This window comes from Thunnus albacares, chromosome 21 (assembly GCF_914725855.1).
Source record: "Thunnus albacares chromosome 21, fThuAlb1.1, whole genome shotgun sequence".
Lineage (NCBI taxonomy): Eukaryota > Metazoa > Chordata > Actinopteri > Scombriformes > Scombridae > Thunnus > Thunnus albacares.
Genome location: NC_058126.1, coordinates 27,487,185 through 27,514,824, shown reverse-complemented (window position 1 = coordinate 27,514,824; position 27,640 = coordinate 27,487,185). Strand labels below are relative to the sequence as shown.

At 40.0% G+C, this 27,640-nt stretch overlaps 1 protein-coding gene and 1 long non-coding RNA gene across 2 annotated transcripts in view; both read left to right on the top strand.

Annotated features, from left to right (window-relative positions):
• Positions 1-27,640, top strand: part of pde1ca (phosphodiesterase 1C, calmodulin-dependent a) — a 95,566-nt gene that overhangs the window by 53,754 nt on the left and 14,172 nt on the right. The window contains exons 13-14 of the mRNA XM_044340370.1: positions 9,303-9,384; positions 9,781-9,901. Of these exons, the coding sequence (XP_044196305.1) occupies positions 9,303-9,384; positions 9,781-9,901 (203 nt within the window). The remainder of the gene's footprint in view (positions 1-9,302; positions 9,385-9,780; positions 9,902-27,640) is intronic.
• On the top strand, positions 17,898-23,086 carry LOC122972941. Its single transcript, XR_006399879.1, has 3 exons — positions 17,898-17,911; positions 18,188-18,273; positions 22,043-23,086. It is a non-coding gene; the product is annotated as an uncharacterized LOC122972941 (long non-coding RNA).

Here is a 27,640-nt window from a genome sequence, read left to right as displayed (position 1 = left end):
AGGGTGCCAGACTACTGTTGGCTTTAGACAGTGCATTGGTAAATCACTCAAACTAGTAAAACAAGCTGAAACCTCTGGTGATGAGGATGTCACCAAGCTTGTTAGGAGAGTATGGACGGAGCTTGGCAGCTCCCGACATGACAATGTTGTTCAAGACACAAGTCCAACCCTCCTCAAACTTGTCTCCAGTCTCATGTCCAAAGAAGGGAGAGTGACTAAACCATCACTTACCCTCGCTCAATGCATCCAGCAGCACATCAATAGGAGCTGGAATCAGACAACTCTGGGGCTTGCTGTAAAACTCCACCATTAGCATGGTAGCTCAGAACTGGTTCAGAATGTAAATGAGCATGGCATTGTCACTACCTACAATGAAGTCCTACTGTTCCAGAAGTCAGCTGCCAAATATGCTTTTGAGGACATGGAGAGGTGCATTGGCCCTATCCACAGTTGGGGTGATAATTTTGATCATGTGGTCCTCAAACCCAATTGTTGCTGCACAACTCATGCCATGGCCACTCAGTTTGTGCAGAATCCAGCAGGTATCCTTTTCACTGGAGAAGCCACTCCTGGTTGTGGGGTCATGTCACTGAAAATACCCCGCCTGACGACACTTGAAGCTGGGAAACTTTGTCTAGCAGATAGGAACAATTTTGTCATTGAACATCATACAGGCCCCAGGAAGATGACTCCACCAGCTCTAAAAGAAGTCCCAAGAACTGATGCTTCCCAAGATGCCGTCAAACAGTGTGTTTCAAGAGCACAGAAGAAGGACACTGCTTGGCTCTGTCAGCTCCACTCTTCCCCTTTACCCCTGGACTGGTCAACATACAATGTTGTGCAAGATTGCAATAGTGATGACAGTGCTCCTAAGCTGAAAACCATAAGTGGCTTTGGACCGCTGCTTGACTTGCCCCCTGCCCGCCCTAATACAGTGCTCAGTACCATTGCCTACATCGCAGCTCAGCATGAGCCACAGTCATATAAACTTTGACATGCAGCTGTACAGAATCACTTGCCTGATCAAGTTGAATGATCCACAGCAATTGACATCCATGGTGCTCAGACCTGGTATGATACACACTCTCATGTCATTAGGCTCAGTAGGCTCAGCAGGAGAACTGATGAATTCAACTGGTTTGGAGGACTCCAACATCATCATCACTCCAACCCTAATAGCTCACAGGTTATGGCGAGCAGAAAGAGACTGCCACCCCTGCCTTGAAAAGATGCTGCCCTATTTCTTTGCTTCCAGTCATCACCACTACTCAAGATGGATCACATGGCATCTGCGTGACATGCAGCATATTCCTGTTACTGCCAAGGATGACCTTCTCCAGAAGCCATGTGTGCCACCACTAAGATGGTGCAGCTGCAGTGAGTGTAGATATGTTTGGGGAGAAGACATGCATCAAGCAAGGGAAGGGAGTAGGAGGCATGAAGGGCATCTCCACCAATCCTGAGCAGGTTGCCGTGTGATGAGATTTACGATGATGCTGACGCACTGGATAAGACAATGAAGCCCAACAGACACAAAGAAGAGGGTAAAGGATGGCGGGAGTTGGGTGTAGAGGACCAAGCTAAAATCCTGAGAGTGCTATGGGAAAACTCCAACCCACTCACCACAGATACTACTACCCTCCACCATATCATAAATGGCCAGGTGGTGGATGGAAAGGTGAATGTGCAAGATGCATTGATGATTGGACAGAATGTGAGCACACTTGTCTGTTCATCACTTCCTAGGGGATTTCATGCACCCATCTCAAATCAGGTGGTGACAATGAAATTCAAGACAAAAGGAGTGAAGGTCAATAGGAAGATAATATGTGACCTTGAGGCATTGTTTGCTTGGATGCTGGTGGTGGGGAGCAAGAGAAGAATGGAGCTTTCTGCCCTCTTTGACTATGAGCTCTGCCCAGTCCCTGCATCCATCATTGATGAGTATGGATGCCTCAGAAAGGGCAACAAGTCTGCGATCATCCAGTGTCTTGGAATCCTTGTCCCCAATCCCCACCCCCCAGATGTTGTACCTGTCGATGCATCGCAGCTCATCTACCACGTTGGTGGCCATCATCAGGCACTGTGGCTGACCTGGCAGCCAGTATGGGGCACCAGCTTAAGCGCTGCATCACCCAAACATTTGTCACCTTTGACCGGTATGAGCAAATCTCTGCCAAAGACCATGAGAGGCAGAGAAGAGCTAGGGAGAGCTTAAAAGATTACCAACTCTCACTGACAACCCCTCCACCTTGCTGTGACAAAGTGGTGAAGAACAAGACAAACAAGCATAGACTGGGCTAGCTCCTGTGCACACTCAGCATAGATCATATCAAGATGGTCGGCAGAGCAGACAGTACTGTCACTCATGACGAGGCAGATGTCTTCGTTATCTCATACATGTTAGATGCAGCCAGGTACAGAGCTTACAGCTGTCCGCATTCTGAGCGATGACACTGATGTGTTTGTGCTCATGATCTATTGGTGCTGGAAGGTGGGTATCATATCACCTGCAGATGGGGAGATGGGATGGCACTGTTCTCAACATCACTTCAACAGTAGAGAATCTGGGTGAGCAGTGTTGCTCCATCCTAGCTATGCACTCTCTCTCTGGGTGTGACACCACTTCCTATCACGCCGTGAAAGGGAAGGTATTGTGATCAAGGCCATGAGAGTAGTACCTGGTGACCTGCTAAACAACTTGGTGCCAGTCTGTGACGCATGTTGTCTGGTTCCTGATCGACAAAGCAACTTACTTTTTCACTCAAGATGGCACAAACACAGCAGTAGTCCTGAGCGGGACAAACACAAAACAGTCTAGCGTGGTGAACACAACTAAACAGGCAGCAAACTTAAAATACTCCTAAGAGTAAAGCAGAGAAAATGGACTCGGTGGTCCGTCAACTCACACAACAAGAAACAATAGCAATAAAGCTAAAAGCTAAATGCTAAACAACAGCACTGATGCTGAAAGGAACACACAACTAACACTGCCTCTGCCCAGACTTATGCCTCCTACTTGGTTGCTTCAGAAAGCGAGCAGGGCGTGTGTGTAGTCCGTCTTTCTGTCCGGCTTTGTCCTTGGCTCAGATGCAGATGGTGGCCGTTCTCGCACAGTTGGTGAAAATCACACCGGCTGGCTCTCAGTGGCGTGGTGGAGAGAACAGCAGAGTCGACTCAGTGAAGACGAGTGGGGCAGAGAAGTTCCACGTCTTCCTGAAGAAACTTCGTTTCTTCCTTCTCGAGGGAATTTGAGGGCGCTGGTTGCAGCAGAGGTCTCTCGCGGATCCAGGAATGTGTTTGGGTGAACACGGGCGAAGTCTCGTCTCGTCCGGCGAGGGGAGTCTTCGATTAGGGGAAAAATTAGTCAAGCTGACTCACAGAGGAACAGAGGTTACCCCTAGCTCAGCCACATGGGAAAGGCATGAGTTTCAGGGCGTGCTCAGTTTTTAAAGGGGTGGTGATGTCATGGCTGCGTCATCAGGACGCTCTGCTGTGCAGGAGCGTCTCCGCCAATGAGAGACTGTATGTTGACTATTCCCTGCTGAGGTGGGAAAAACGCAAAGCATCCTTGGAAATGGAGATTGCAATGGACTCCCATTGTCTGTAAGCAGCATTTTGGCGCTATTCCTTTGTCTCGGGGGAAACAAAAGAAAAAGCACGTCGTGGTTAGGCCTCACAGATTACATGTGGGCATTCTCTGTGTGCCTCATGGTTTGAGGCCCAACAATAACCAGCAGGCTAAGGTAACTTCAACTCACCTTTCATAACAAGAATTTGTCCCTTGAAAAATTCATGAGAGTCCTTCCAACAGATCCAATAAAGTCCATGAGGATTGAAGGCTGCTGTATTTAAGCCTTTAATGTCTTTAAAGCCGTCATCCACGAAGTGGACATAAGCATACATACTTGAATATCCGCAGTGAAAAATCTGTGAAATGTCCACTGCTTGTCTCTCAGTTTCACGGTTACATGCTGCCTTTTTTCAATCCAGCCAATCACAGAAGAAGAAAGCGCTACCAACAGAGCCTATGGGAGTGAGCTTGTGCATCAAGTAAAAAAGGAGAGAGGAGAGAACAATTATAGCTTAAAGAAAAGAGAAAAAGAATAAGAGAATACACAATAAAGAAGGACAAAGGAGGTACAAGAAGAAACAACAACGGATGAATAAGGGACAAAATACAAAAGGGTATGTTATGGACTAATAACTAGTCTTCCGATTGTTAGCTAGCTATACAGTTAGCTATGACATTTTTAATTGAATATTAATTTTATTTAATGTAATGTATTTAATTCAGTGTTTGCCCTGGAAATGTTTTAGTGGTGGGTGGCTCCTGTTGAGGGGCTGCTACGTTAATGTATGCAGTCACGTCAGGTTGGCAAAAGGACATGTGCAGGTGTTACACCGTATTTGGTGACCCATCAGATTCTGTGACCTGCACTGTTGGAAGAAGTAGTACTCACTTACTTACTTAAGTAAAAGTTTGAATACCACAATATAAAAACACTCCATTACAAGTAAAACTCCTGTAATTCAGATCCTGCATAAGTAAAAGTATACAAGTATTACCAGCTAAATTTTCTTAAAGTACAAAAGTAAAAGTTCAAACTTGTTCCACTTCGAGCAGCTACAACAATGCTGTTGTAAAAAAAAAAATGCTGTTTATGCATTGAGTCATCAGTATTGATAATGTACTTTGTTAAATTTGTATATCAGTCACAAACCGATTTTCAGCTAAATTAGTACTTTTCCTGACGTACTTTAAGTACATGTAGCTGGTAATACTTCCATACTTTACTTAAGTAGGTTTTAAATGCAGGATTTTTACTTGTAAATAAGTATTTTTACATAGTGGTATTGATATTTTTAATTAAGTAAACTGCAGGTCACAGAATCTGATGGGTCACCAAATACAGTTTAATACCAAACAGGTGTTTTTGCTGACCCATCAGATTCCATGACCTGTAGTGCCAGGAGTACTCAAATTCTTTACTTAAGTAAAAGTATCAATACTACAATGTAAAAATACCTAATTCCAAGTAAACATCCTGCATTTAAAATCCCACTCAAGTAAAAGTATAGAAGTATTACCAGCTAAATTTACTCAAAGTACTGAAGTAAAACTACACATCTTGCAGAAAATCATGCTGTGACAGTTATAGTAAATACATTAATACTGATGAGTCAATGAGTATGCAGAATTTTAATATATCAGTCACAGCCCGATGTTCTGCAAAATTAGTAGGCCACTTTTACTATTGTACTTCAATTAAATTTAGCTGGTAATACTTAAATACTCTTACTTAAGTAGGATTTTAAATGCAGGATTTTTACTTGTAAAGAAGTATTTCAACACTGTGGTATTGATACTTTTACTTAAGTAAAGGGTCTGAGTACTTTTTGCACTGCAGGTCACAGAGTCTCATGGGTCACCAAATACAGTGTAACACCTGTTGGGTAAGCACACCCACATGCATCTAAAGTAAGTTGCAGCTAAAAATACTAAGTTGACCAAATATGCAGGTTTTCAGTTATCTTATCAGTTATGTGTTTAGATAGTTGTTTATGCCTAGGCTCATTTCACTGACACATATCTCGACTGAGGAGGTGCCTCGACAGTACAGGAGACTGCATTGTATCTCGCTTCTATGTTTTGTTTTTTTTTAATGCAAAAGTCCTCATTCATTATTATTCAGTGATAATTTTCTGTATGTGAACACTGTATGGCAATAATTTAAAATTATTTTAGCATACTCAGCACAAAATGTCTAGATTTAGTGGTGGATTAGTGGTGGGTGGTCCTGTCTACAGGAAACACAATTTGACAACCTCTGCTCTCACAGACTTGCTTAAAATTGTTAACAACATATTTTCTGTCATAGTGATAACAGGCACTAAACATCTGTTTAGAATGTTTTCAAACACTTGAGCACTGACGCGGTACAACACTATGTGTGCAAATTCTGCTGGAAATGATCTAGACCCATCCCAACATCAAAAATGTAGTACTTGTAACCAGCCGTACACTATTACAGATTTTTAAAAAATATGGTAAAATGTAAATGGACTGTACTTGTATAGTGCCTTTCTAGTCTTCCGACCACTCAAAGCGCTTTTACACTACGAATCACATTCACCCATTCACACACATTCATACGCTGAATGGGTACAGGGGCTACCATGCAAGGTCCCAACCTGCCCATCAGAGGAAATCTAATCATTCACACACATTCACACACTGATGGCACAGCCATCAGGAGCAATTAGGGGTTAAGTATCTTGCCCAAGGACACATGGACATGCAGACTGGAGGAGTCGGGAATCAAATCGCCAATCTTCCGATTAGTGGATGACCCACTTTACCTCCTGAGCCACACCCGCCCCTAAATAATGGCTATTTTGTCACATTGCCATTAGGTGAACAGGTGAGGTGTCTGCTAGAAAAGAATAGTGATTGGCTAAACCATAGGTATTCAAGGGTAACAACCAGTGATAACATTAGTGACATATTTGATGGAGATATGTATAAAGAGCTTGCAAAACCTGGGGGGGCCACTACACAGTAAATACCGCCCCCCCATACATAAAAAAGTAGGTTGCCACAGTCTCTTAGTAAGAGACAGTCCAGGAAGGCAGCAGAATGGCAAGCATGGCTACTTTTTTATGCCATTCCATGCTTAAAAGATGTCTTGCCCATGAAGTACCTGTACCATTTTAGCTTACTTGTAAAAACCATTTACATTCTTTCAGGGGAGTGCATTTCCAAAGAGGGCTTGTGCACTGCAGATTTATTGTTACTTGATCTTGTCTTTCATGTACAGATTTTATATGGAGAAAAGGGCATGACTTTCGATGTCCATCAGTTAAGTCACCTAACTAAAAGTGTAAAAAACTGGGGCCCACTTTGGGCATATTCTGTCCTCTGCTTCGAAAACGGAAATGGAAAACTTGCCAAGCTTGTAAAAAACTGTAAAGGAGTGCCTCTACAAGTAGTGGATAAGTTTATCATGTCCAAAACTATCATTCATTGCAATTATATCCAAGAGAGTACCTTACAACTATGCAGTACAATGACTGAGGCAAACAAACATACCAAGACAGTTGGTAATCTATTTGTTAGGAGCTGCTACTGTCTCTGGGTTGAGTGAAAGGGAAACTACTGCTGTTAGACAAGTTATGGACATCCCTGCTGAGACTGTGTTCAGTGTTTACCAGGTATTAATTGTAAATAGTGAGATGAGTCATTCTGTGGACTATATCAGACCTAAGAGAACAAATGGCACTGTTATACTCCTCTTGGATGGGACTATTGGAGTTGTGTCAACTTTTCAACTGGTGGAGTTGAGCATTGTTGATGCATGATGCATGGTTTGTGTGATACACAACTGAAACATGGAGGTTCAAGAATATCTCTTGCTCACATAAAGATGTGTGCTTCCAAAGACAACACAGGTTTGTGTGCTATGCACCCTACTGCCATAAAAAGCAAGTGTATACTAATTGACCTCTCAAATGAAATTTGTTCTTTCCCAAACATGACAGAAAGACGATTAAAAGAAATCTGATGACACTTTAACCTGGTTTTAAATCATCTAAGTTAGTAGCCTCTTAAAACTGCCAAAGCAACAACAACCAATTAAAGCTGCAAGCAGCGTTGGTCAGGACCTCGCACTCTGGCCCGTCGGGATCAGATCATTTTACTTTTTTAACATGAGGGATATTTCTTATAAGTGTGGTGTGCTTTTATTTTGAAAGTTTGATTGACATGTGTACTGTCAGGTGTGTAGAGACAATAAGTAACTGCAGCTGGACCCAGAAAAGTACTCATATATTTGAATGGAGAGTGTGAGTGAACCCACACCTTTTTGAACATTTACTGCTTCCACATAGTTTTAGATACAGACTTCATTTGAACTTTAAATGAGTCACGAGACTTTGACCTACAAATCTTGAATTTACATGTTTTTCTCTTTTACTGTTTTTGAGATATTAGAGTTTGACTTTTAAAGTCTTTTCTTGCTCCTCCTGTGATTTTATGAGTGTGTATTGCAGAATGTTTCACAGCCCTGAAGGAGTGACATCACCAGGAGCAGTTGGAGAGGAGGATTTTAGAGAATACTTATTGTGAAATTTCCTCATAAATCCCATTACTTTGGCCAAAACATTAAAAATCATATTTTAGTCGGAAATTTCGTGGCGAATCCATTGATACAGGTTTGAAAGTGGTCAGACTTATAGTTTAGATGTCAGCAGCCTCTGTTTGACACAAAGTTCATGCCCATAGATTGCCTCCCCATTGGTTTACATTGTAAGGTGTGATGTGGCACTGCAACTTTCAGGGCTTATCAAATCCAAATGGTTCGAGTTATTACAAAGTTTTTAACAACTTTTTTTCAGCACAGTGTGATAAGTCATGTATTAAAGATTGAAGCCGATACCATCAACACCCTCGGAGGAGATAGCGTTTGTTCGGGGTCCAAAATTGGAGCAAAGTCTTATTTTGAAAGTCTGATTGTGGACTTCCTGTTGGATTTAGGTCAGAGATGTCAGTGTATGATTTGTAAGTCTTGATGAGACGAATAATTGAGTTTTGGTTTGATCTCTCTACGACATTCCTACAGGCCGTGGCGGCCATTTTAGTTACATAGGCAGCACTAGAGAGCACATTTTGGCACTTTAGGTTTTTTTTTACATTTTATCAAATTTTTCACCAGACCTGATTTGCATGCCAAATTTGGTGAGTTTTTGAGCATGTTTAGGGGGTCAAATGTAGGTGTGATGTCCCGTAATAATAAAGAAAGAAAGAAACAAACAAACACACGAAAAACAATACGGTCCTCACCCTTAGGCAAAGAATATTACAGTAGTCCTTGCCTTGACTACTGTTTTACAGTAGTCCTCTGCCTTTTGAGCTCGGTCCCTAAAAATTCTTTCATCACCACCTGATCTGGTCTTAAACCATCTGACTAGTTATACCAGCATGACCATGCTGGTTTGCCATCAACTTACACCAGCTGACTGCTCACTTCTCAACCAGCTACACAAAACCAGTCTACTAGGTGATCATCAGTTAATCCAGCTTGAACAAGCTGGCCAACCAGGTAAATCCAGCAAGACCAGCTAATGACCAGTTTGAAGCTGGTTCTACCTGGATTTTACAGCAGGGAAGACCAGTTGGTGCAACCCACTCCGGGGACTAGATTTCAACCTAGTCTTTTTTAAAACTAAAAGAAGATAATTAAATTATTTATATTACATAAATTACACGTGACACAACCTTGTGATGTTGAATTTGTTTTCAGGGTGATAAAGAAGCAGAGTTGGGTCTACCTTTCTCCCCTCTCTGTGACCGCAAATCCACCATGGTGGCCCAGTCCCAGATTGGTAAGGTGCACAAACACAATTGATTCTGTTGATGGAATTCACTAGGATTTCACTTGGTTTTAGACCTTATATTCAACACCACAAATCCATTCAATTCATATTTGTCTCTTAACTATTTTACATCATAATTAAGCAAATGTTTGAGAATTGCTCCAACAAATAATTAGTTTATTAAAACAGCTAGTTTATTAAAACAGCTAAAAGGTAATAAAATACATGTTTAGAGTTCTTAGGTTAACATAGGAATGAAAAACAAATACTGGAATGATGTGCATGTTGATGGGATGTCTGAGATTGTTTTGCTCTCTTCTCAAACTACCAATGTAGCCTGAATACATCTAATGATGTCCTGGTACAAAATTAGGGTTAATCTGGTTGGGTTAATGTTTCCTGCAGGATTCATTGACTTCATTGTGGAGCCAACATTCACAGTGTTGACAGAAATGATCGAGAAGATTGTGACACCGCTTATTGAGGAGGCATCTCACTCTGGATTGGCTGGCTTCAGACGTTCTAGGTGACATACACAGGACCTTCACAAACAAACACACACACACACACACACACACCTGATAATCCTCCTGTTGTCATTCACACTGTTGAATGACTTGAGCTGTGGTGACATGCACACTTTGTTGTCACACACCTGTGAGTGTGTGACAACAGGCAACTGTTACTTTATATACATATAGTAGGTAGTTATGTACAGCATATACAGCCCGTTCATACATCCGCCGGGTGCACGGGCCAACAGTTACATCTACAGCCTACGGGACACAATTAAACATCTATCTGCATGTTATTTTATTTTAATAATGTGTAATTTACTTGCAATTGGTAGGCTAAATGTGAACTTTCCCAGTGTAAGGCTAATGTTAGCTGGCCAACTACCATCTGTAGCAAACTGTTTAGTTCATTTATCTGTCCATTGTTCATCATCATGTTTTCACTATCACTGACTCATTTTCATTGATTGAACTTTCAACAACAATAATTTGATTATTTGATTTGATTTATTGATTGGGACAGTGTGCAGTTTTAAACATTAAAGATGCACTGCACCAGAGTTAAAGCTTGAAGCTAATTTGCATCCGTAGTCTCCCACGATCATAACATACAACAGCACAACAACAAACAGTACAAAGCAAAAAAAACAACAACAAAAAAAACAAACAAAAACAAAACAAAAAAACCCCCACACCATACAAAATACAAAGCTACACATAACAGCACATCACATACACCCACAATGTCAATTAAAAATTAATATTGTAAACTACACTCAGTGGTCACACAGCTATTTCATCTTTAGTTGATGTTTTAATTTGGCCTTGAATGTATTGATAGAACTATAGTTCTTCATATCAGGTAGGACATTCCACTGAGTTGTGGCTTTCACAGAGAAAGCTGACTGCCCAAATGCAGTGCAATGAAATGGTATGGTACAATCTTGTATAGAGGACATTCTGGAGGATTTAATAGAACTTACTGAGCCAGTGTACACAAAGTCACATAGTGGAGGAGAGGCCAAACCATTTAAAATTTTATAAACTAGGCACAAATTTGAGAATAATCTAAAACTGTCAAAGCTCAGTAAATTGTATTTCTCCAGTACCCTACAGTGATGCAAATGCATTGGCTTTTTGTCCAGAGTGTTATGGGTTTGTTTGTATAAGGACTTGAGGTTTTATGGCTGTTATTCCAGCCTGCCCCCAACATGTGATGCAATAAGACATATGGGAAAGAATCATAGCATGCATAAATATCTTGGCTGTGTCCAAAGAGAGACAGTTTCTAATATGTCTAAAATTAACTAAGTTGTACTTTATGGTTTTAACCGTTTTTTTTTAACATGTTTCTTAAAGTTCAAATTTGGATCCAGTGTCACACCAAGATATTTAAAATTAGTAACTATGTCAATTTTTTCATCTTTGATGAAAATATCAGCATTAGGAGGTTGTACTATAGTTTCAGAGAAAAACATACCTTTTGTCTTGTTTACATTTAGACTCAGACATGATTGATCAAGCCAATGTGTGTTCCTTTCCAATGCAATTGTTAGCTTAGCAGCAGCTAACTCAGCTGTTTTTGCATGTGTGTACACGACAGTGTCATCTGCATACATTTCTAGTTCTACATCATGACACTGTTGAGGGAGATCATTAATATATAGGCTAAATCAGGGGTTCTCAACTGGTCTCAGCCTGGGACCCACATTTTCCCATGGTCATTAAGTCGCGACCCACTTTTATAGAATACAAACCAAACAAATTTATTTTTGAAAAATAACCTTCAAAAACACATTTAAACATACATATGCAGGCAAAGTGAATTTAAGAGCAATAATTTAAGAAACTGATGAGGAACATGACAACTACATGTATAAAAGTTACTGCAATAAAATTAAATATCAAAACTGCACAAAATAAATAAGGCCACAAAATTAGATATTTCACTTCTCTGCATATCTCTGTTCAGAGTACATTAGTAAGAAACTGAGGAGGACCATGCCAACTGCATGTATAAAAGTTACTACAATAAATTTAAATATCAATAAAATGCATAAAATAAATAAGGCTACAAAACAAGATGCTTTCACCCAACCTGTCTTTTGTGGAAGTCAGTGAGACAGTTTGGCATGTACTTTACTTTTGATCAGAGTTTCAAAGTCTGGGGTGACAGTAGACAGAGTTACTCTCAGATCATGCTCAGTGTTCAACCAGTTTCTCTGCTTTGACTTGAGCTGGACCAAGGTAGAAAAGCTACTTTCACAAAGATAGGTCGTGCTGAATGGTAGGATCGTTTTAACTGCAAGAGTGGCGAGAGATGGATACTCAGCCATCACTTCGCTGCACCAGAAGTGGGAAAGGCTTACGTCGCTGAATCTCTTTTTCAGCATCTGGTCACATGACAGCTTCACCAGCTGATGTTCTTCATTGCTTGGCAACATGACGCTTTCCATGTTGACGTTGAAAGGGTCGCGTATCCAGGCATTAACGTTATCTCCGTGTCTCTCTGGGAAGTAGTCGTCAAACTGAACTTAAAGTTTATTGAGATGCACCTTGTTCATTTTTTTCAAGTCATTTTTGGCTGTGGTGTTCAGCTGCTGTGCTTCCTGGCAAGCGTTTGGAAACATGTCCAGTCTGTCTTTGGATAAATGACTTACCCACAGTGTGATCTTTTTCTTGAACGCAACAATTTTGTCTGACTGTTCAAAAATGCTGTGTCCTTTCCCCTGCATAGACACGTTTAACGTGTTGAGGTGCTCAAAAATATCAGCAAGATATGCAACAAATGCGAGCAAGGTGTCGTTGTCAAACAGTTCAGGATATGAGGAGTTATTCTCTGAGAGGAAGGTGGCGATTTCTGCTTTCAGCTCGTAAAAGCGTGACAAGACCTTACCCCTCAACAGCCAGCACACTTCGGAGTGATACAACACCTGCATATGTTCAGAGCCCAAATCTTTACATAGATTTGAAGAGCAGCGGCTGTTCTTCGCACTCCGTTTTATGTGGTTCGCCACTTTGATGACATCTTTCAAAGCTTCATCAAGCACAGGAACCATATTCTTAGCTGCCAGTGCCTCTCGGTGCAAAAAGCAGTGGATCCAAGTCGTGTTAGGTGCCCTCATCAGAATTTGTTTCACCACACCTGAATGTTTCCCGGTCATGGAAGCAGTGCCGTCAGTTGGGATTCCAACGCAGTATTCCCAGCCCACTGAGCTCAAATACAAGTCCACAGAGTTGAAAATGTCCTCTGCTTTGGCAGTGGTAGGAAGTTCTCTGCTGCAGAGAAATTGTTCCTGCAAATCGCCGTCCCACACATGTCTCACATAAACCAGTAAAATGGCGTGGTGAGCTATATCCGTGGATCTGTAATCCATCTGTAATGCGTAGTAAGAGCTTGCCTGGACACGAGCTGTGGTCTGTTGTTTTATGTTACCAGACACGTCTTCAACATGCCGAGCTATAGTATCATTGGTATGGTTTTAAGCTTGTCTGCTGCTGATTGATCCAGCACCTCTCTTACCATGTCCATGGCAGCGGGTAAAATGAGCTCTTTGGCTGTTGTGCGGGGTTTCTTGGCCTTCACAATACGGTGAGCTACATGGTAAGACGCCTGGAGCGCTTGAACCTCTGAGAGTACTGGCAGTATACTTATTGGTCTGTAGTTACTGGCTTCAAGGCAGTCTCCAGATTTAAAAATAGGCGTGACAATGGTACATTTCCAGTCATCAGGGAAAGAGCTGTGTTTAAAAGACAAGTTAATTAAATGAGCAATAGGGGAAGTTAAAATATCTTTGTGTGATTTGACAAACATATTGTCAAATTAGAAAGCATCTCTACTTTTGGAGCTTTTTAAAGAGCTGATGATTTTGTTTACTTGTAACTCATTAGTCTCTACCAGTTAAAAAACCTGACCTGTAGCATCTATAGGAACAATATCCATATTCTTTTTCGTAAATTTTTTTCCTAACTCATATACAAACTCAAGAAAAAAATTATTAAAGACAGAAGCAACAGTAAAATGATCTTCAATTAACTCTCCCTGTACTTTGAGTTTAAAATCTTAAAATTTTTGGTCCCTCCTTGTGAGATTATCAATGTTTTTCCAGATCAATTTACTGTTGCCTTTTGCCTCGTTCAAAATATTGAGATAAAAACGAGATTTAGCTTCCCTTAGCTCTTGGATCACTTTGTTCCTTAAACCTTTATAAATCAGCATGTCAGTGTTTCTTCTAGTTTTAATGGCCTTCTTTAGTGCGGCATCTCTAGATTTCATTAGTATCCACAAATTTTCATTAAACCACGGTGAATTGTTTTTATTTTTAGATTTTATCTGTATTCTCACATTAAATCTTTCTCTCACAGAGTTGATTCTGTGAGTAAAAGTCCAGATCATCAGAGGACAGTACATCATCCCAGTTCAAGCTGTTAATTTCATTGATAAATTCTTCTTGCTTAGCTCTGGGTATGCATTGAAGGATCATTGTCTTAGTTTCCGTGGTCTTAAATCTACTTTTAGTCAGTTTTCTCGCACACGTGTTAGGTTATGATCTGATAAGCCAGTGATTAAATTATAACTTTTAGTCATTCTTTCTGGTTTGTTAGTAAATATCAGATCAATTTGTGTACTGGAGCATTTTGCAATCCTAGTTGGGTCTTTTACTAGTTTCTAGTTGGAATTTCTCTGTGATCATTTTTAGTTTTTTCCTCTTAGTTTTATCCTCCCAGTTCACATTAAAATCACCCATAAGTAATAATTCTTTGTTAAGATTGCACTCTTTCAAGACTTCTGTGAGTTGATCATAGAAAGTGTCATCTGCAGAAGGGGGCCTATAGATACCTATGATGTTAAAAGACATTTGCTGGGATAACATTATTTTTATCCCAACATATTTTAACGTGTTACCCACATTATAAACCACACGTTCACATTTGATGTTGTCTCTCACATAAAAAAGCACCTCTCCTCCTCTTCCATCAGGTCTGTCTCTTCTGAAACATTGGTATCCGCGCACCATGAACACACTTGCAGGAGTTGTTTGTTTCAACCATGTGTCAGTCAGACAGAGAAAGTCCAGATTTGAGTCAGACACAAGATGACTTAGCTGATTGCTCTTTGCAGTAATCCTTCTGATGTTAAAATGTCCACTGAATAGCTCCCTCGGTTTCAGCTTCGGGTCCCGAAGCATGATTGACAGTTTGGAAGGTTTTGAATAACCTCTGCCCCCTCACTGCAGGGTTTTGACACAGTGGTGTCAGCAGCTGGTTTTGTGAGAGAGACACTGGACCTATCAAGGTTTCCACAGCCCGGTAGTGAAAAGTTATTCATTGAGACATCATGCCTTCTGTTAACAAAGTTTAGTCTGCTAAGGGAGAAGCCCGGCTCAGAAAGTTGCCCTCATTCATCACTGGCACCAGAGGAGACGCAGACACACTCGGGCACAAATCAGCATCGAAGTTCTGCAGCACTCCAGGGGTCACTGGTCCAGGATTTAGCTGAACATCTCCGGAGAGCAGGATCAGCATGAAGAAGAGACCTGCTATTCTCTGAAATGGGGTGGCAGATGACTGGTCCACTGGATCGGTGATTCGCTCTGGTACCTGGGCTCGTCCGTGCCGCAGGACAGAGGAATAGAGTGCAAAATATCCCAGTAAGTTGTGATGAAAACTCACTGTAAGAGCGTCAACTGGCCATGAGCTAGCATTTATCCTAAGCTCAATCACTTGGTGTCCCAGTTGTTTTCCATCAGTGTTGATTGCTTTGGCCAGACAGACACATACAGCAATACAGCAATGAGTACCAACAGTAGTCCAAAAAGCACTCCATGAAAGACAGCCTAGGTGTTTTTGCTGATGAAACGCTTTGTACTTTGCACAGTTTTTGACAGGCATGCTCTGTTGTACAATAAACGGCCTTGGATGACAGTCCCAACAGTCCCATGTAGCAATCCCATCCAGGATCCCAGTGGCCAGAGGGTAGAAGCTCCTCTTAAGCCCATCAGCACCGGCACAGTGCACCCAGAACCTCCTCTCAACCTCAGCAGGGAGAAAATGGCCGCCATCCAGGCAGTTAGGAACCCCAGAAAATCCATGTGGCCGGAACCGTTCCCTTCGATGTTGAGAAAGATGTACAGATGGTCTTACTTGATGTTTAATCTGATGTTTACATTTGAAAACCTGGACTGGCTTGGTAGCAGAGTCGGCAGGGGGGTGAGCTGACTTCTTGAGTCCAGGGTGCATAGAGAGGCTCCAGCATGCGTGGCCAGCAAGGATCTTTTAAGTTTTCTTCTTGTTTTCAAAAAAAAAACAAACTCTTCTGTTAGCTTCTTTAGTGCTGTATCTCCTTTGGAATATTGGTAACAGCAGGTAGCAGTTAGCAGTTGACAGTTAGCTAGTTTTTTTGATTTTAAAAATATATCCAAAGATGATGTTTTCTCTTCTGTTCTTGCTGATCAATGCTATTACTTTTTCTATAGTGTCCTTTCTGAAGATTTTTGAGTGTTAATTTGCAAAATGTTCCACTTTTTTGGTCCAAGTTTGAGATGTAATCAGGAGCTCACTCCCAGTGCAGCCACTCCTCCGGAAAACCTATATGTAAGCCATATGAATCTTACTGTTGTTATTCCATCATGTCAAATTCCGATGTTTGATTTAAGCAATATTACACTAGATGGTGTGCTTTACCGTCATTGTTGGCACAACAGTGATGCGGTCAGGAACGAGGTGCTTGCTTACAGAACTCGGCGCAAGCACCTCGTCATGCCAACTATGACGGTAAAGCACACCCTCTCGTGTAATATTGCTTAAATGTCTATACTTTGTTTTTTAGGAAAATCTTGCATAGCATACCTTTAACCTTTAACTTTACTTAGGTCCATTCCATATTCCAGTTTTTTGTTCTCCATTGACATTCCACAACTAAAATTTGCTTAAAATAAGAATTTGGCTGGCAAAATAATCCAGGTAATAATCCAGGCAACAGCCATTACTAGTGGACCGACCAAAAAGAAGTGCGGATGCCCAGCAAAGCAACACAGTGAGACAGCCAACAGCAATTGTTTCAGCATGGTAACATAGCAACTATAGGAAAAGATCACTTGTTTCAAAAGAACGAAAACAAATGTGTATTTAGTTTTATTTGTAGGTTGTTTTATTTAATTAACTGATTAAATGGTGTTTTCATTACAGTGTATAAAAATTTAATAATGTGTGGTAAAGTTTTATTAATGCCTATAGGCTTACACACACAAGCGGTACAATATAAACTTAGCACAAAAAGTAAGGAAATTTGTGTTTGGTTGATAATTTCTTTGTCGTAACAATGCTTCTTGGCAATAAATCTTATACCGTTTGAAAGCCTGTTTATTTCCTTTTTAAATGGTGCCACATTTGTAAGGAAAAACTGGTACAGGTCTGAATGCTTGACCCATACAGTGAGGGGATCAGATGGCTTTGTTATGCCATATGAGTGTGTTTGTGAATGTGGATGAGTTTGAGTGTGTAAGGATATGTGCTTTTCTCATCTCTGTTCACTGTTTTTTCTGTAAAGCACTTTAGATCAACTGTGTTGTGTTTAAAGCACTATATAAATAAAGTTGACAACTTGATTTAAGCAAAATATCAAAAGTATCAACTATATTTCTTATTCGAACAATTTCCGGAATGTGGAAATCATATGGTTTTTCATAGCACTTTTCTGAACAGCAGATAAAGGCCTATTCCAGGTTTAATGTAACACAATAAATATAAATTAATTTTAATCTACATTGGAGTTTATAAATGTTAACCCACTTAACTTTTTTTCAGCATCATCCAAATCCTAAATTGGCTCACTGGTAATCAAGTTTTACCCATCAACAAGCAGACCAATAGGAATTGAATCTGCTGCTGCGCTGTTCCCCTCCACTGGCTACGCTTACGCTACAGTCACTGACATGGCGGACGCTGTCTTTCCATCGACAGCCTAGACTTTTTCGCTACTTTCACATTATTTGATACTTCCCCAAGAGAAGAAGAAGAAGGTAAGAAATAGGTCTAAGTACAGTGCATATAAGACTAGAAATGTTTATCGATAATGGCTTAAGAAAGCTAGCTCACCAGCTAAGTAAACTATCGGGAATCAGCACATTTTGACCATGTGCACTAAGTGTTAGTAGTTTAAAGTAAACATCTTAGTTTATGGTTTATCAACAACTTTTTCACATAATAATTAGGCATTTCTTGTTGTGTTGCTGCATTTCAAGTTCATACAGATGACTACAACTGCATGTGCTGTTTTTTTCTCCCATTTGCTACAGGTGACGATATAAACTACACAGTGGGCCACTCTTCAGAACATGTCTTGCTTTCAATGACCAAGGGAGTTGGTTGACCACATGCTTTGGTATGTCACATCTCACGCATGCAACCTTAGCTTGAGGCTGTTTATGAGTGTGTGTCTGTGGATCTGTGGAGCTTTTACTTACAGAGTTCAGAATTCTACGGAGCCCATCTGGGGTCAGCTGAGAAAAAGAAAGAGCCATATGCAAATCTGTACTCTGTTTACAAATCAATGCGGTTTATAAAACCAACCTTTCAGTTTGAGGCTAGACTGGAAGCAGTGAAAAGCACTGAAGCAGTGAAAAGCACAATAAATAAACGTTACACAATGAAAGCTGTGAAACGTCCAATGTACAACATAATATACCATTAAATCTACCCTTTAATCTAGATAAATTGGACTTACTTGCAGTGTTGCCAACTTAGCGACTCTGTTGCTAGATTTAGTGACTTTTCAGACCCCTTTAGCAACTTTTTTTCATAAAGGTGGCTAGTGACATATCTAGTGACTTTTTGGACACTACCTTAACTCCTCTCCTTGAAGGGAGTTGCCAGTATTTCTCGGTGAATGAGTGTTAATTTGGCTCTCTGGATTGACTGTTCAGTGGGTGGGAGAAAGCAGCAGCACGTTCAATGGATCCACTGATTCACTGATCCGCATTGTTTTTATTTTTAAATGATTGAAATGTAAATTTTTTTTTTTCAAAACAGAGTTAACAATAGTGAATTTATACCAGTGCATGATCATCTCTCTATTCATGATACTTCAGTTAGAGCAGCAAAGTTAAAACAGCAAAAAACTGCATAAAACAGTTTTTTTTAATTTTAGAGATATATTTGGATGTATATTGAGCTGCTTGAAAAAATTAGCTAATGATAATGGTTTAACGGATCGTAGTTGATCTGTGATCCATAGGGATCACCCCCCATGGTTCAGCATGCATGTGAACCGTGGATTAACTGCAAAATTTAATGTTTCATTTAAGACAAAGCAATTGTTCCCACAACAGTCCTGTTTCACAGTTGGATGACACACAAAGGTCATTTGTCTGTGATGACGTTAATTGTAAGAGGCAATACATAGATCTGAGAGATCCTCTTGCACACGTCAAGGTACATTTGAGTAAGCATGAATTAGTATATTGCTCATTCAACAACTGTAACAAGGCATTTAAAGTGAAGTAATTATTTACATCCCATGTTTCAAGATCACATCAACATGAGAATGACATAAATACTAGTCACATATTCTGAGCCATCTGTGTCCTCTCAGATTAAGCTAAGTGAAACTGAAACTAGAATGTGAAAATCAGTCTAAGGTTACAGAAGATATTATTAGGTCTTTGTACATGAGAAATCTATGCCTGTTTTACATCCAACTCCAGGTAAAGTATCTTGTTCTGTCATCGACTATTCAAATGATGAAGAAATCAATGGTTTGAATGACACAAAAGACAAAATTAAAGAGACAGAATTAATACTAACATGTCAGATACCCAAAGTCCAGAGAATTTCAGAGTCCTCAGGAAACTGATTTGCATGCTGCATGTAGCTCTCGTCTCTCACTGAATATACCAGAAGACAGTATTTTCAGAAGAACTTTGCCTATGTACATGAAAGAAGACAAGAAAATGGGCACCAATGAACATAGAAGAATCAGTTATGCACAATACATAACCTACACACATAACACACCTGAAGACCTATTCTAAAAGATCCTGTTGTGTGGCAAGAGTATGTAAAGTCTCAAAATCATCTTGTTTCTGATGGCATCTTAAGTTATATTTGTGATGGCTCAGTCTTTAAATCAAATGAGCTGCTTCTGCAAGCAGGTGACATCATTTTAAAACTGATCTTGTATTAGGATGCATTTGAAGTTGTCAATCCAATTGGGTCAGCCAGGAAAGCTTGTGGCTTTACTCCCACATAAGCTTGTGGGAGTAAACTTCACACTTGGTGATTCTGAGCCATTCCATTGTTCCAGTATTGACAATATGCAGTACTGATGTGCAAAGAGACAGACTTTAAATGCTTTGGTTAGGACACTGTGTTATCTAGAATGTTGTCAGACAGCTTGAAGAACACAGACTTGTGATCACTTCTGGTCATGTGGTTTGAGCAAAAATAATATCAATTGTAAATGACAATTTGGGGTCACACTGCATTGGTGGCTACGCACAGAATTTCAGCACTTCCAAGTACTTGGGCAGGTATTTTGAGTGACCTAACGTCATCCTTCAGTTCTGTGTTCAGCCAAAAGGATTTTATACAGTGAGTAGTGGAGGTGATCAAATCTGGAATCTGTTCAGCTGAGAACCTGAACTATTTCATTTTTCACATTTCATTTGATTTATTGATTGGGACAGTGTGCAGTTTTAAACATTAAAGATGCACTGCACCGGAGTTAGCTCGAAGCTAATTTGCATCCGTAGTCCCCCACAATCAAAACCTATGACAGCGTAGCAACAAACAGTACAAAGCAAACCCTCCCCCCACTGACATGTAGATGTCTTCAGACCGGGGCTGTTTTCAGACAATGCAAGAAGAAGATAAACATCACTTCCTTTGTCCACTGTTTTGCCTGTTGCTGGGGCTGCTTCACTGAAATTTCATAGGGGGCGCTATTCAGCCAGTTTGCATCACCGATGGAATATTGTCATGTAGACGTGTTCAGGCCAGGACTCTTATCAAACATGTAAAGTTTGGTGCAGACTGGAGCATGTACAATAAAGTTATAGCAACTTCCTCTGTCATGGCGAAGCATCAAATCTCAATGGTGCGAGGATGAGAATTTTCTGCAGGGTGAGACATGTCTGTCTTGCTCACACCTGTGGCATCAAAATTATGAAAGTTTTGGGCCCATTCACTTGAATTTCAATTAGTAAACCAAACTCTTGATGAGTTTGTGTGTAAAACAAACGAATTTCCTAATTTTCATCAGTTTATTTTTAGAAAAGTAAAGACTTTTAACCCACATGACCTGGTCAAAGTTTGATTGACATGTGTACTGTCAGGCGTGTAGAGACAATAAGTAACTGCAGCTGGATACAGAAAAATACTCATATATTTGAACGGAGAGTGTGAGCGAACCGCTAGGTGCTTGGGCCCTAATAAGGGAAAAACTGCAGTACAGAGCTACAAATTTTAGTTTTGATTTTAATTTTCTGCAGCACTTTATCACTAAACTGTCACTCTCACTCAATTCAATTCCATTCAACCCCCACACCCTCCTATTCTCTCTCTCTCCCTCTCAGTTGTAGGAAATTTTGCCGCAAATCCATTGACACAGGTTTCAAAGTGGTCAGACTTATACTTTAGACATCAGAATTATTTGTTTGACACAAAGTCCATGCCTAGAGATTGCCTCCCCACTGGTTTACATTGTGGTGTGATGTGGCACTACAACTTTCAGGGCTTACAATATCTAAACCATTTGAGTTATTACAAAGTTTTTAACAACTTTTGTTCAGCACGATGTCATAAGTCATGTATTCAAGTTTGAAGCCGATACCATTAACGCCCTGGGAGGAGATGCCCTCAAGTACAAGAAAGTTATTGAATACTGAGAAGAGCCCTTCTGTAGCAGAGAGAGGGGAGGCTATTAGGATTGTGGTTGCTGAAATACTGACAATGCAAAGAAAGCATATGGCTGCATTAACCCTCAGGCAGAGCTTCCTGCTGGTGAAACAAAACAACTGCAAAAGCAAAAACAAGATGAGCTAATGAAGATGTTAATAAATAGAAAGATTGATGGTAGAGACATTTCCCTCACAGGGAAGAGACATATTGTCAGGACTGAAAAGATTCTTAAAGAGTTTCATTTCCTCTTCCAGGAAACTGGAATGAGACTTCATTTTAGGGAACTAACTGGTATCCAACTTGATGACAGCTTTGAGTCCACAGCCACCAAGTTCAGAAGAATCCTGCATACTTTCACTTTGTTCAAAGCAGAACAGGCACTATTCTGAGCCAAACCCTGGCGGGAGGTGATGAAAATGGAAGCTGTACTGATGCTTTTTGCCCATTTCAAAGAGCAGCACGACAAGATGTCCCTCTCTATGACACTTCCATTGCAACTGATGCTGACACAACCAAGCTACCATGGACACCTTGCATTGTGGTCTGTGGTAGGTTGTGCCTAAATATAATTTTCATCTGTCAGCTGAATTACTTATTTTAACATTTTTATGTTTACACAAGTAATGGGTCAGGAGGAGTGCACCATACACTGTAAAAACAAACATGCTTAGAGCTGAAGAAATTATGTAACAGAATTTTTTGCTGGCCTTTTTACATTTATTTTTACATGGCACAGTTTTTGTTTTGCAGTATAGACACAATATATGTACCTTTTACATATGTATTCAATGTGCATTACACATTGCTTTAGAGATGGCAGACTTTAAGGTCACTGCTTATGAAGGGTGCTCTAAGAATGGCAGTAAACTGTTTCATTTATCTCAAAGTTAAACTTGATCTTGTTTTTATATTTGCATCATTTTCATCCTAGGGGAGGCCATGAGCCGTATCTAATTTATTTGGGAGTTATAAACAATTTTTTTTTCTTTCCACAAAGCTATTTCTTCATTTTCACACATGACTCTGATTTATTTAATTTACCAATTTTTTCAACTTGAGTGATATGTGTGTGTCACAAATATTTAATCATTAGTTTATTTTCATAAGTTTTCCTATCTTTTGAAGTCATGACAATCTGAAGTCAGGTGTCATTTTTTTTACTCTGATTAAGGATTATACAGCAACATTACTGTGAAAGTGTGCACTGTGTTTCCTTGTTAAGCTCTAAAACATTTATTCCTTAAGCTACATTAAGCAATATTAAATGCATTTTGTTGTAGTAAAATGACCCCTTGCAATGTGAGAGTCATCACTGTAGGTTTTCTTTCCACCATACAATTTACAGCCACCTTGTTATTTCCTGGTTTTAGATTTCTAAATTTCTGTATGGGCCCAAACAAGTTCCTCCGCTGCCCTCCTCTTCACTCCTTTGCCACCTCAACTTCAGTGTCTCTGAAACATTACATTCTGCAGATCAATGTATCCAAATTTCAGATCAGTGGTGCAAGTTCCTGGCGCTGCGACAGAAAAAGTTAATTCAAAGCAGCTTACCTTCTAGCTGAAAGTCTGCTTCCTCACCACATTTTCAAATTGGAGCTGAAAGACAAAATAATCCAAAAAATTCAAGAGCCTTGTGAAAGTGAAATGCATTCCTCATTTCCATCCCCAAAACACATTTTCAACTGTTTGTTTACAGAATCTGAGCTCTCAACACCCTCTAGTGGTCAGAAATCACTTAATGCAACTTTAAGAAAATTTAAATTGTTAACTTTGGTATCTAAAGATAGTGTTTCACTGGCTTCTTAATGTCAGGATTAGTTATCACTCTGAATGTCTTATGCTTAAAGGACAATTCTTTTTCCAACCGATGCATCTTCAGAATCAACCCAGGTCAAGGGACCAAAGTCACACAAAAAGACGCTAAAGCCTCATTCCCAAAATTGCCAATTTTGAGTGGAAAGAGTATAGGGTAAGATCACTCCCCCACCAAACGATCGCAGTCATCGGTCAAGCAATAAATCAATATATCATTCAGTCCCAAACTGGCTCCTGTGTCCTGTGTTAGTTTTGGAAACAATAGCAAACCAAGGTGCAGATTTGAATTCTGATTCTTGATTCTGAAGTTATTCACTGTTAATTTTTTCTCCTATTGTGATGATTTGCGTTGCACTGTCATCTGTGTCTGAACAGGCTATAGAAATGCAGTAAAACAGTAAACATCTTCACAGGACAGACTGTTGTGGGATACTGACTTTTTTAATGGGATGTACTGTGGTTGTTATGGACATTGAACTTAATATTCCTGGCTGTTTTCCAGCCACAAATAAACATTGTAGCAACCATCTAGAAACAGTGGTTACCAAATGTTGACACTTTGGCAATTACCTAATAAACACCCATCACCTACTAGCGCTGCGAGATTATGGCAAAAATCATAATTACAATAATTTTGGTCAATATTAATATCATGATTATTTAACACAATTACTCATTGACTCATGAAACAGAAATGCTTCCATTTTATTAAATGTATCAATCCACACAGACTCTGAGACACATGCAAGTGACATGCATCTCACAGAGACCTCCCATGTTTTTTAAGCTCCCAGTCAATTTCTGTCGCATTTAGTGAAGCTAGTGAAGTAATCTGCACAGACAGCTGTTTAAATCACACAATATTCCACTGTATGTGTTTTGAACTATTAACAGTAAACACTGAATGATGAAGGCTCAAGGAGCTGTAAAGGAAAGGGGTGTGCTGGATTTATAACACAAGACAAAACAAGATCATCATTGTGAAACGGACACAATAATTGTTTTATCTTGTTTATCTTGTTTTCATAATTGTTGGAAGCCAAAATCGTAATTGAAAATAAAATTTGATTAATTGCCCAGCCCTATCACCTACTTATGAAAACCCTAGTCAGCACCTGTATTTTGAAGTAGTCACCTAATACACACGAGAAACCACCTAGTTCACCACAGCCACTGTTTAGTAGACCCTAGCAACCACTTAGGAACACCCTAGCAACCACTGACTACAGCCAGCTATCACATACAAACACCTTAGCAACCACATAGAAATGCCTTGGCAACCATCTGATACACCCTAGAAACACCCTAAGAATTTTCTGTCCATTTTGAGCAGGAAAGTGGGGAAATCACTGCTGGTTCTGTTTAGCTGGAAATTTAACTCAGCTTCAAATCAGGCCAAATTTACAATAACCTGAGACTGGTTATGTTTCAAGAGTGTAATGGCTTATGTGATGTGAGGATAATCTGGACTTATTAAATGCTTCAATAGTTTTGAAAAAGTTGTGTTTTTAAAAATTATTATTTTGGCATTTCTGCTTTATTTGATAGTGATAGTAGAGAGAGACAGGAAAGGCAGGTAAGACAGAGGGGATGACATGCAGCAAACGGCTTGGAACCAAACCAAGCCATATCCTTTGAGTGGAGAAACTCATGGAATAACCAGCCTTTTGTGGCAGCTTCCTGGAGTTTCCACTCTCGACAGAACTGGGTTGGACAGCTTGGTGAGCAGCAGAAAAGGTATTTCAGCCACTGTGTATTTGGACACTCACTTGCATTGCTGGCATTTTTTTTTTTCATCAACAGTAACTTTGGTGTAAAGTTATTAAGCATCCTTCAATATTTAGAACAGTTAGTTAAGTTTTTACTCTCCCAAACATTAAATGTGCTTTTTTGTCAGTTTCCTTATCCATTCTCTTTTTCTGCACATACTCACATACAAAACTGGTTTTCTCTTAGTCCCTTAACCTGGTAATGGAAATCATATTTACATGGCATTTCAGAAATTGTGGGATTTAAACAGACTATTAAAGTGCATGTAAAGGCACTGAATGCAACACTTAAGTGTAACAACATGGTAATACATACATTAATTTTTCTATAAATGTAGAAGTGTGTGCATGGCTGCCATTCAAATGGAAACACTGTTTGGAAATTGAATCTTTAGTATGGTAATTGCCTGAAATATGAGAAGCTGTCTAGGCCAAAATTGAATACTTCACTTGCACATACATGCCGGTACTAAGCACTTGCACATACATGCATACTCTAATGCATACACACACACACACACACACACACACACACACACACACACACTTGGAGACTTCCTCCTTGGTCAAAGGGGAGAATGAGTGTGTGTGAGAGTGTGGCCCTGTTAGCTGGCAGATGCAGACTGAGTTGGTCAGGCTCAGAGAACTGGTTACTAATGGCAGAGATCTTATCAGTAAAAAATGAGGTGAACATCTATGCAGTGAGCAGAGTGGAGGGCGGAGGAGGGGGCGGATTGAGCAGTGAGTTAAAAGTAGAGAACATTTTCTGCACGTCTGTGGCGCCACAGATCTTGTCCTGATAGTAAGTGGTGAAGATGAAGGTGATTGATTACTTGTATGGGGCCCTATAGTGACATCTTATGGACAATGGAAATAATTTTATGTTCATCCACATGGAGTAACTTGGAAATTGAGAGTTTAACAGAAGATTGATTGATTGATTCATTGACGTTAACTATAGCAATCATCTTCACTATGAGTCGAACATCTTGGACTACATCTCAGGGATGAAACCCACTAAATCATATATTGGCAATAATAAAATTGTGAAAAATAGCCTACTTTCTGATATAAAACACCAATTTGCGTAGAGGAAAGAAACAACTATCTTAAAATTGTGGTATAATCAAACTCACAGTTCTGTCTTCTCTTTCCTTACAGGTTTGAAAGAGTTTTGTAAAAAGGGTCTCATGGATCTACTCACCCCACGTATGACACAATACTGAAGCACAATATGGATGTTATGGACATTGTCAAGATGGGCTATTTTTGTTTTTTGATGCTTTTTGATGTCCCCCAGTTTGGCCTGGAGTGTTAACAGCATGAATGCTATTTTTATTTGTCCATGTTCCTTGATTTTTTCCTAGTTTGTCCTGGACTGTTAACACCAAGACAATGTTAATATAAGAAGTGTTTATTTGTAAAATGTGAACACTTTTAGTAGTAAGTCCACACTAAATCATATATGGCAAAAAGTTTCTGCTGCACTGCTCCCTTGATGTTGAAACTTTCAAGCATATTGCTGCTTTAAAGGACTTAAAGCTTAAAAGGAACCCCAACTGTGAGGATTTGTATTTAGTCGACCACAGCTGCTAAAAGAGCTAACAGGTGCTGCAGGTGTGAACTGAAGACTAAAGCCAAATGCCGTGCCTACCATTTTCTTCCGCAAGGAGTCTTATGTTAAATGCCCTCTGATAGCGAGTGAAAGCCGCTGTAAGAAACATCAAAGACAGGAGACACTGGATGCTTTCCTGTTAGGATGTAACGTTAATGTTAAACAAGCCGCTCCTGCAGTTACAGGCTCTGAAGGTGAGCCAACGGACACGACCCTGATCATCAAGGAGGAACCTGACAGTCCACCTGTTGACTCACCAATCCATAAGTGTACAGTGTTCTCCAAGTAAGACCAATACAGCAACTCAGACAGATATAGTCATGTCTGATGCAGTGGTACAGTGGCCAGTGGATGTGCACTATCCAGTGAATACAGTCCATATTTATGCAGGTAAATATGAAATTGTGTTGGATGAACAAGTAGAGGAGGCAGTCAGTCCCAGGATCTGTTCCTCTCTGATGATGAACTTAGCAAGGAAAGTCAGCCACAGTAGAGACAATCTGATCCGGAATACAATGTAAGTTCATCTGAGCTCTCTCAAAGCACCCAGGAGTCACAAGCAACAACTGAACCCCTAAACATAGGCTTTTTTCTAGTGTTTGAGGAACAGTTAAAACAATTACTTTAGCATTGTTTAAAGTGTGGTTCCATGA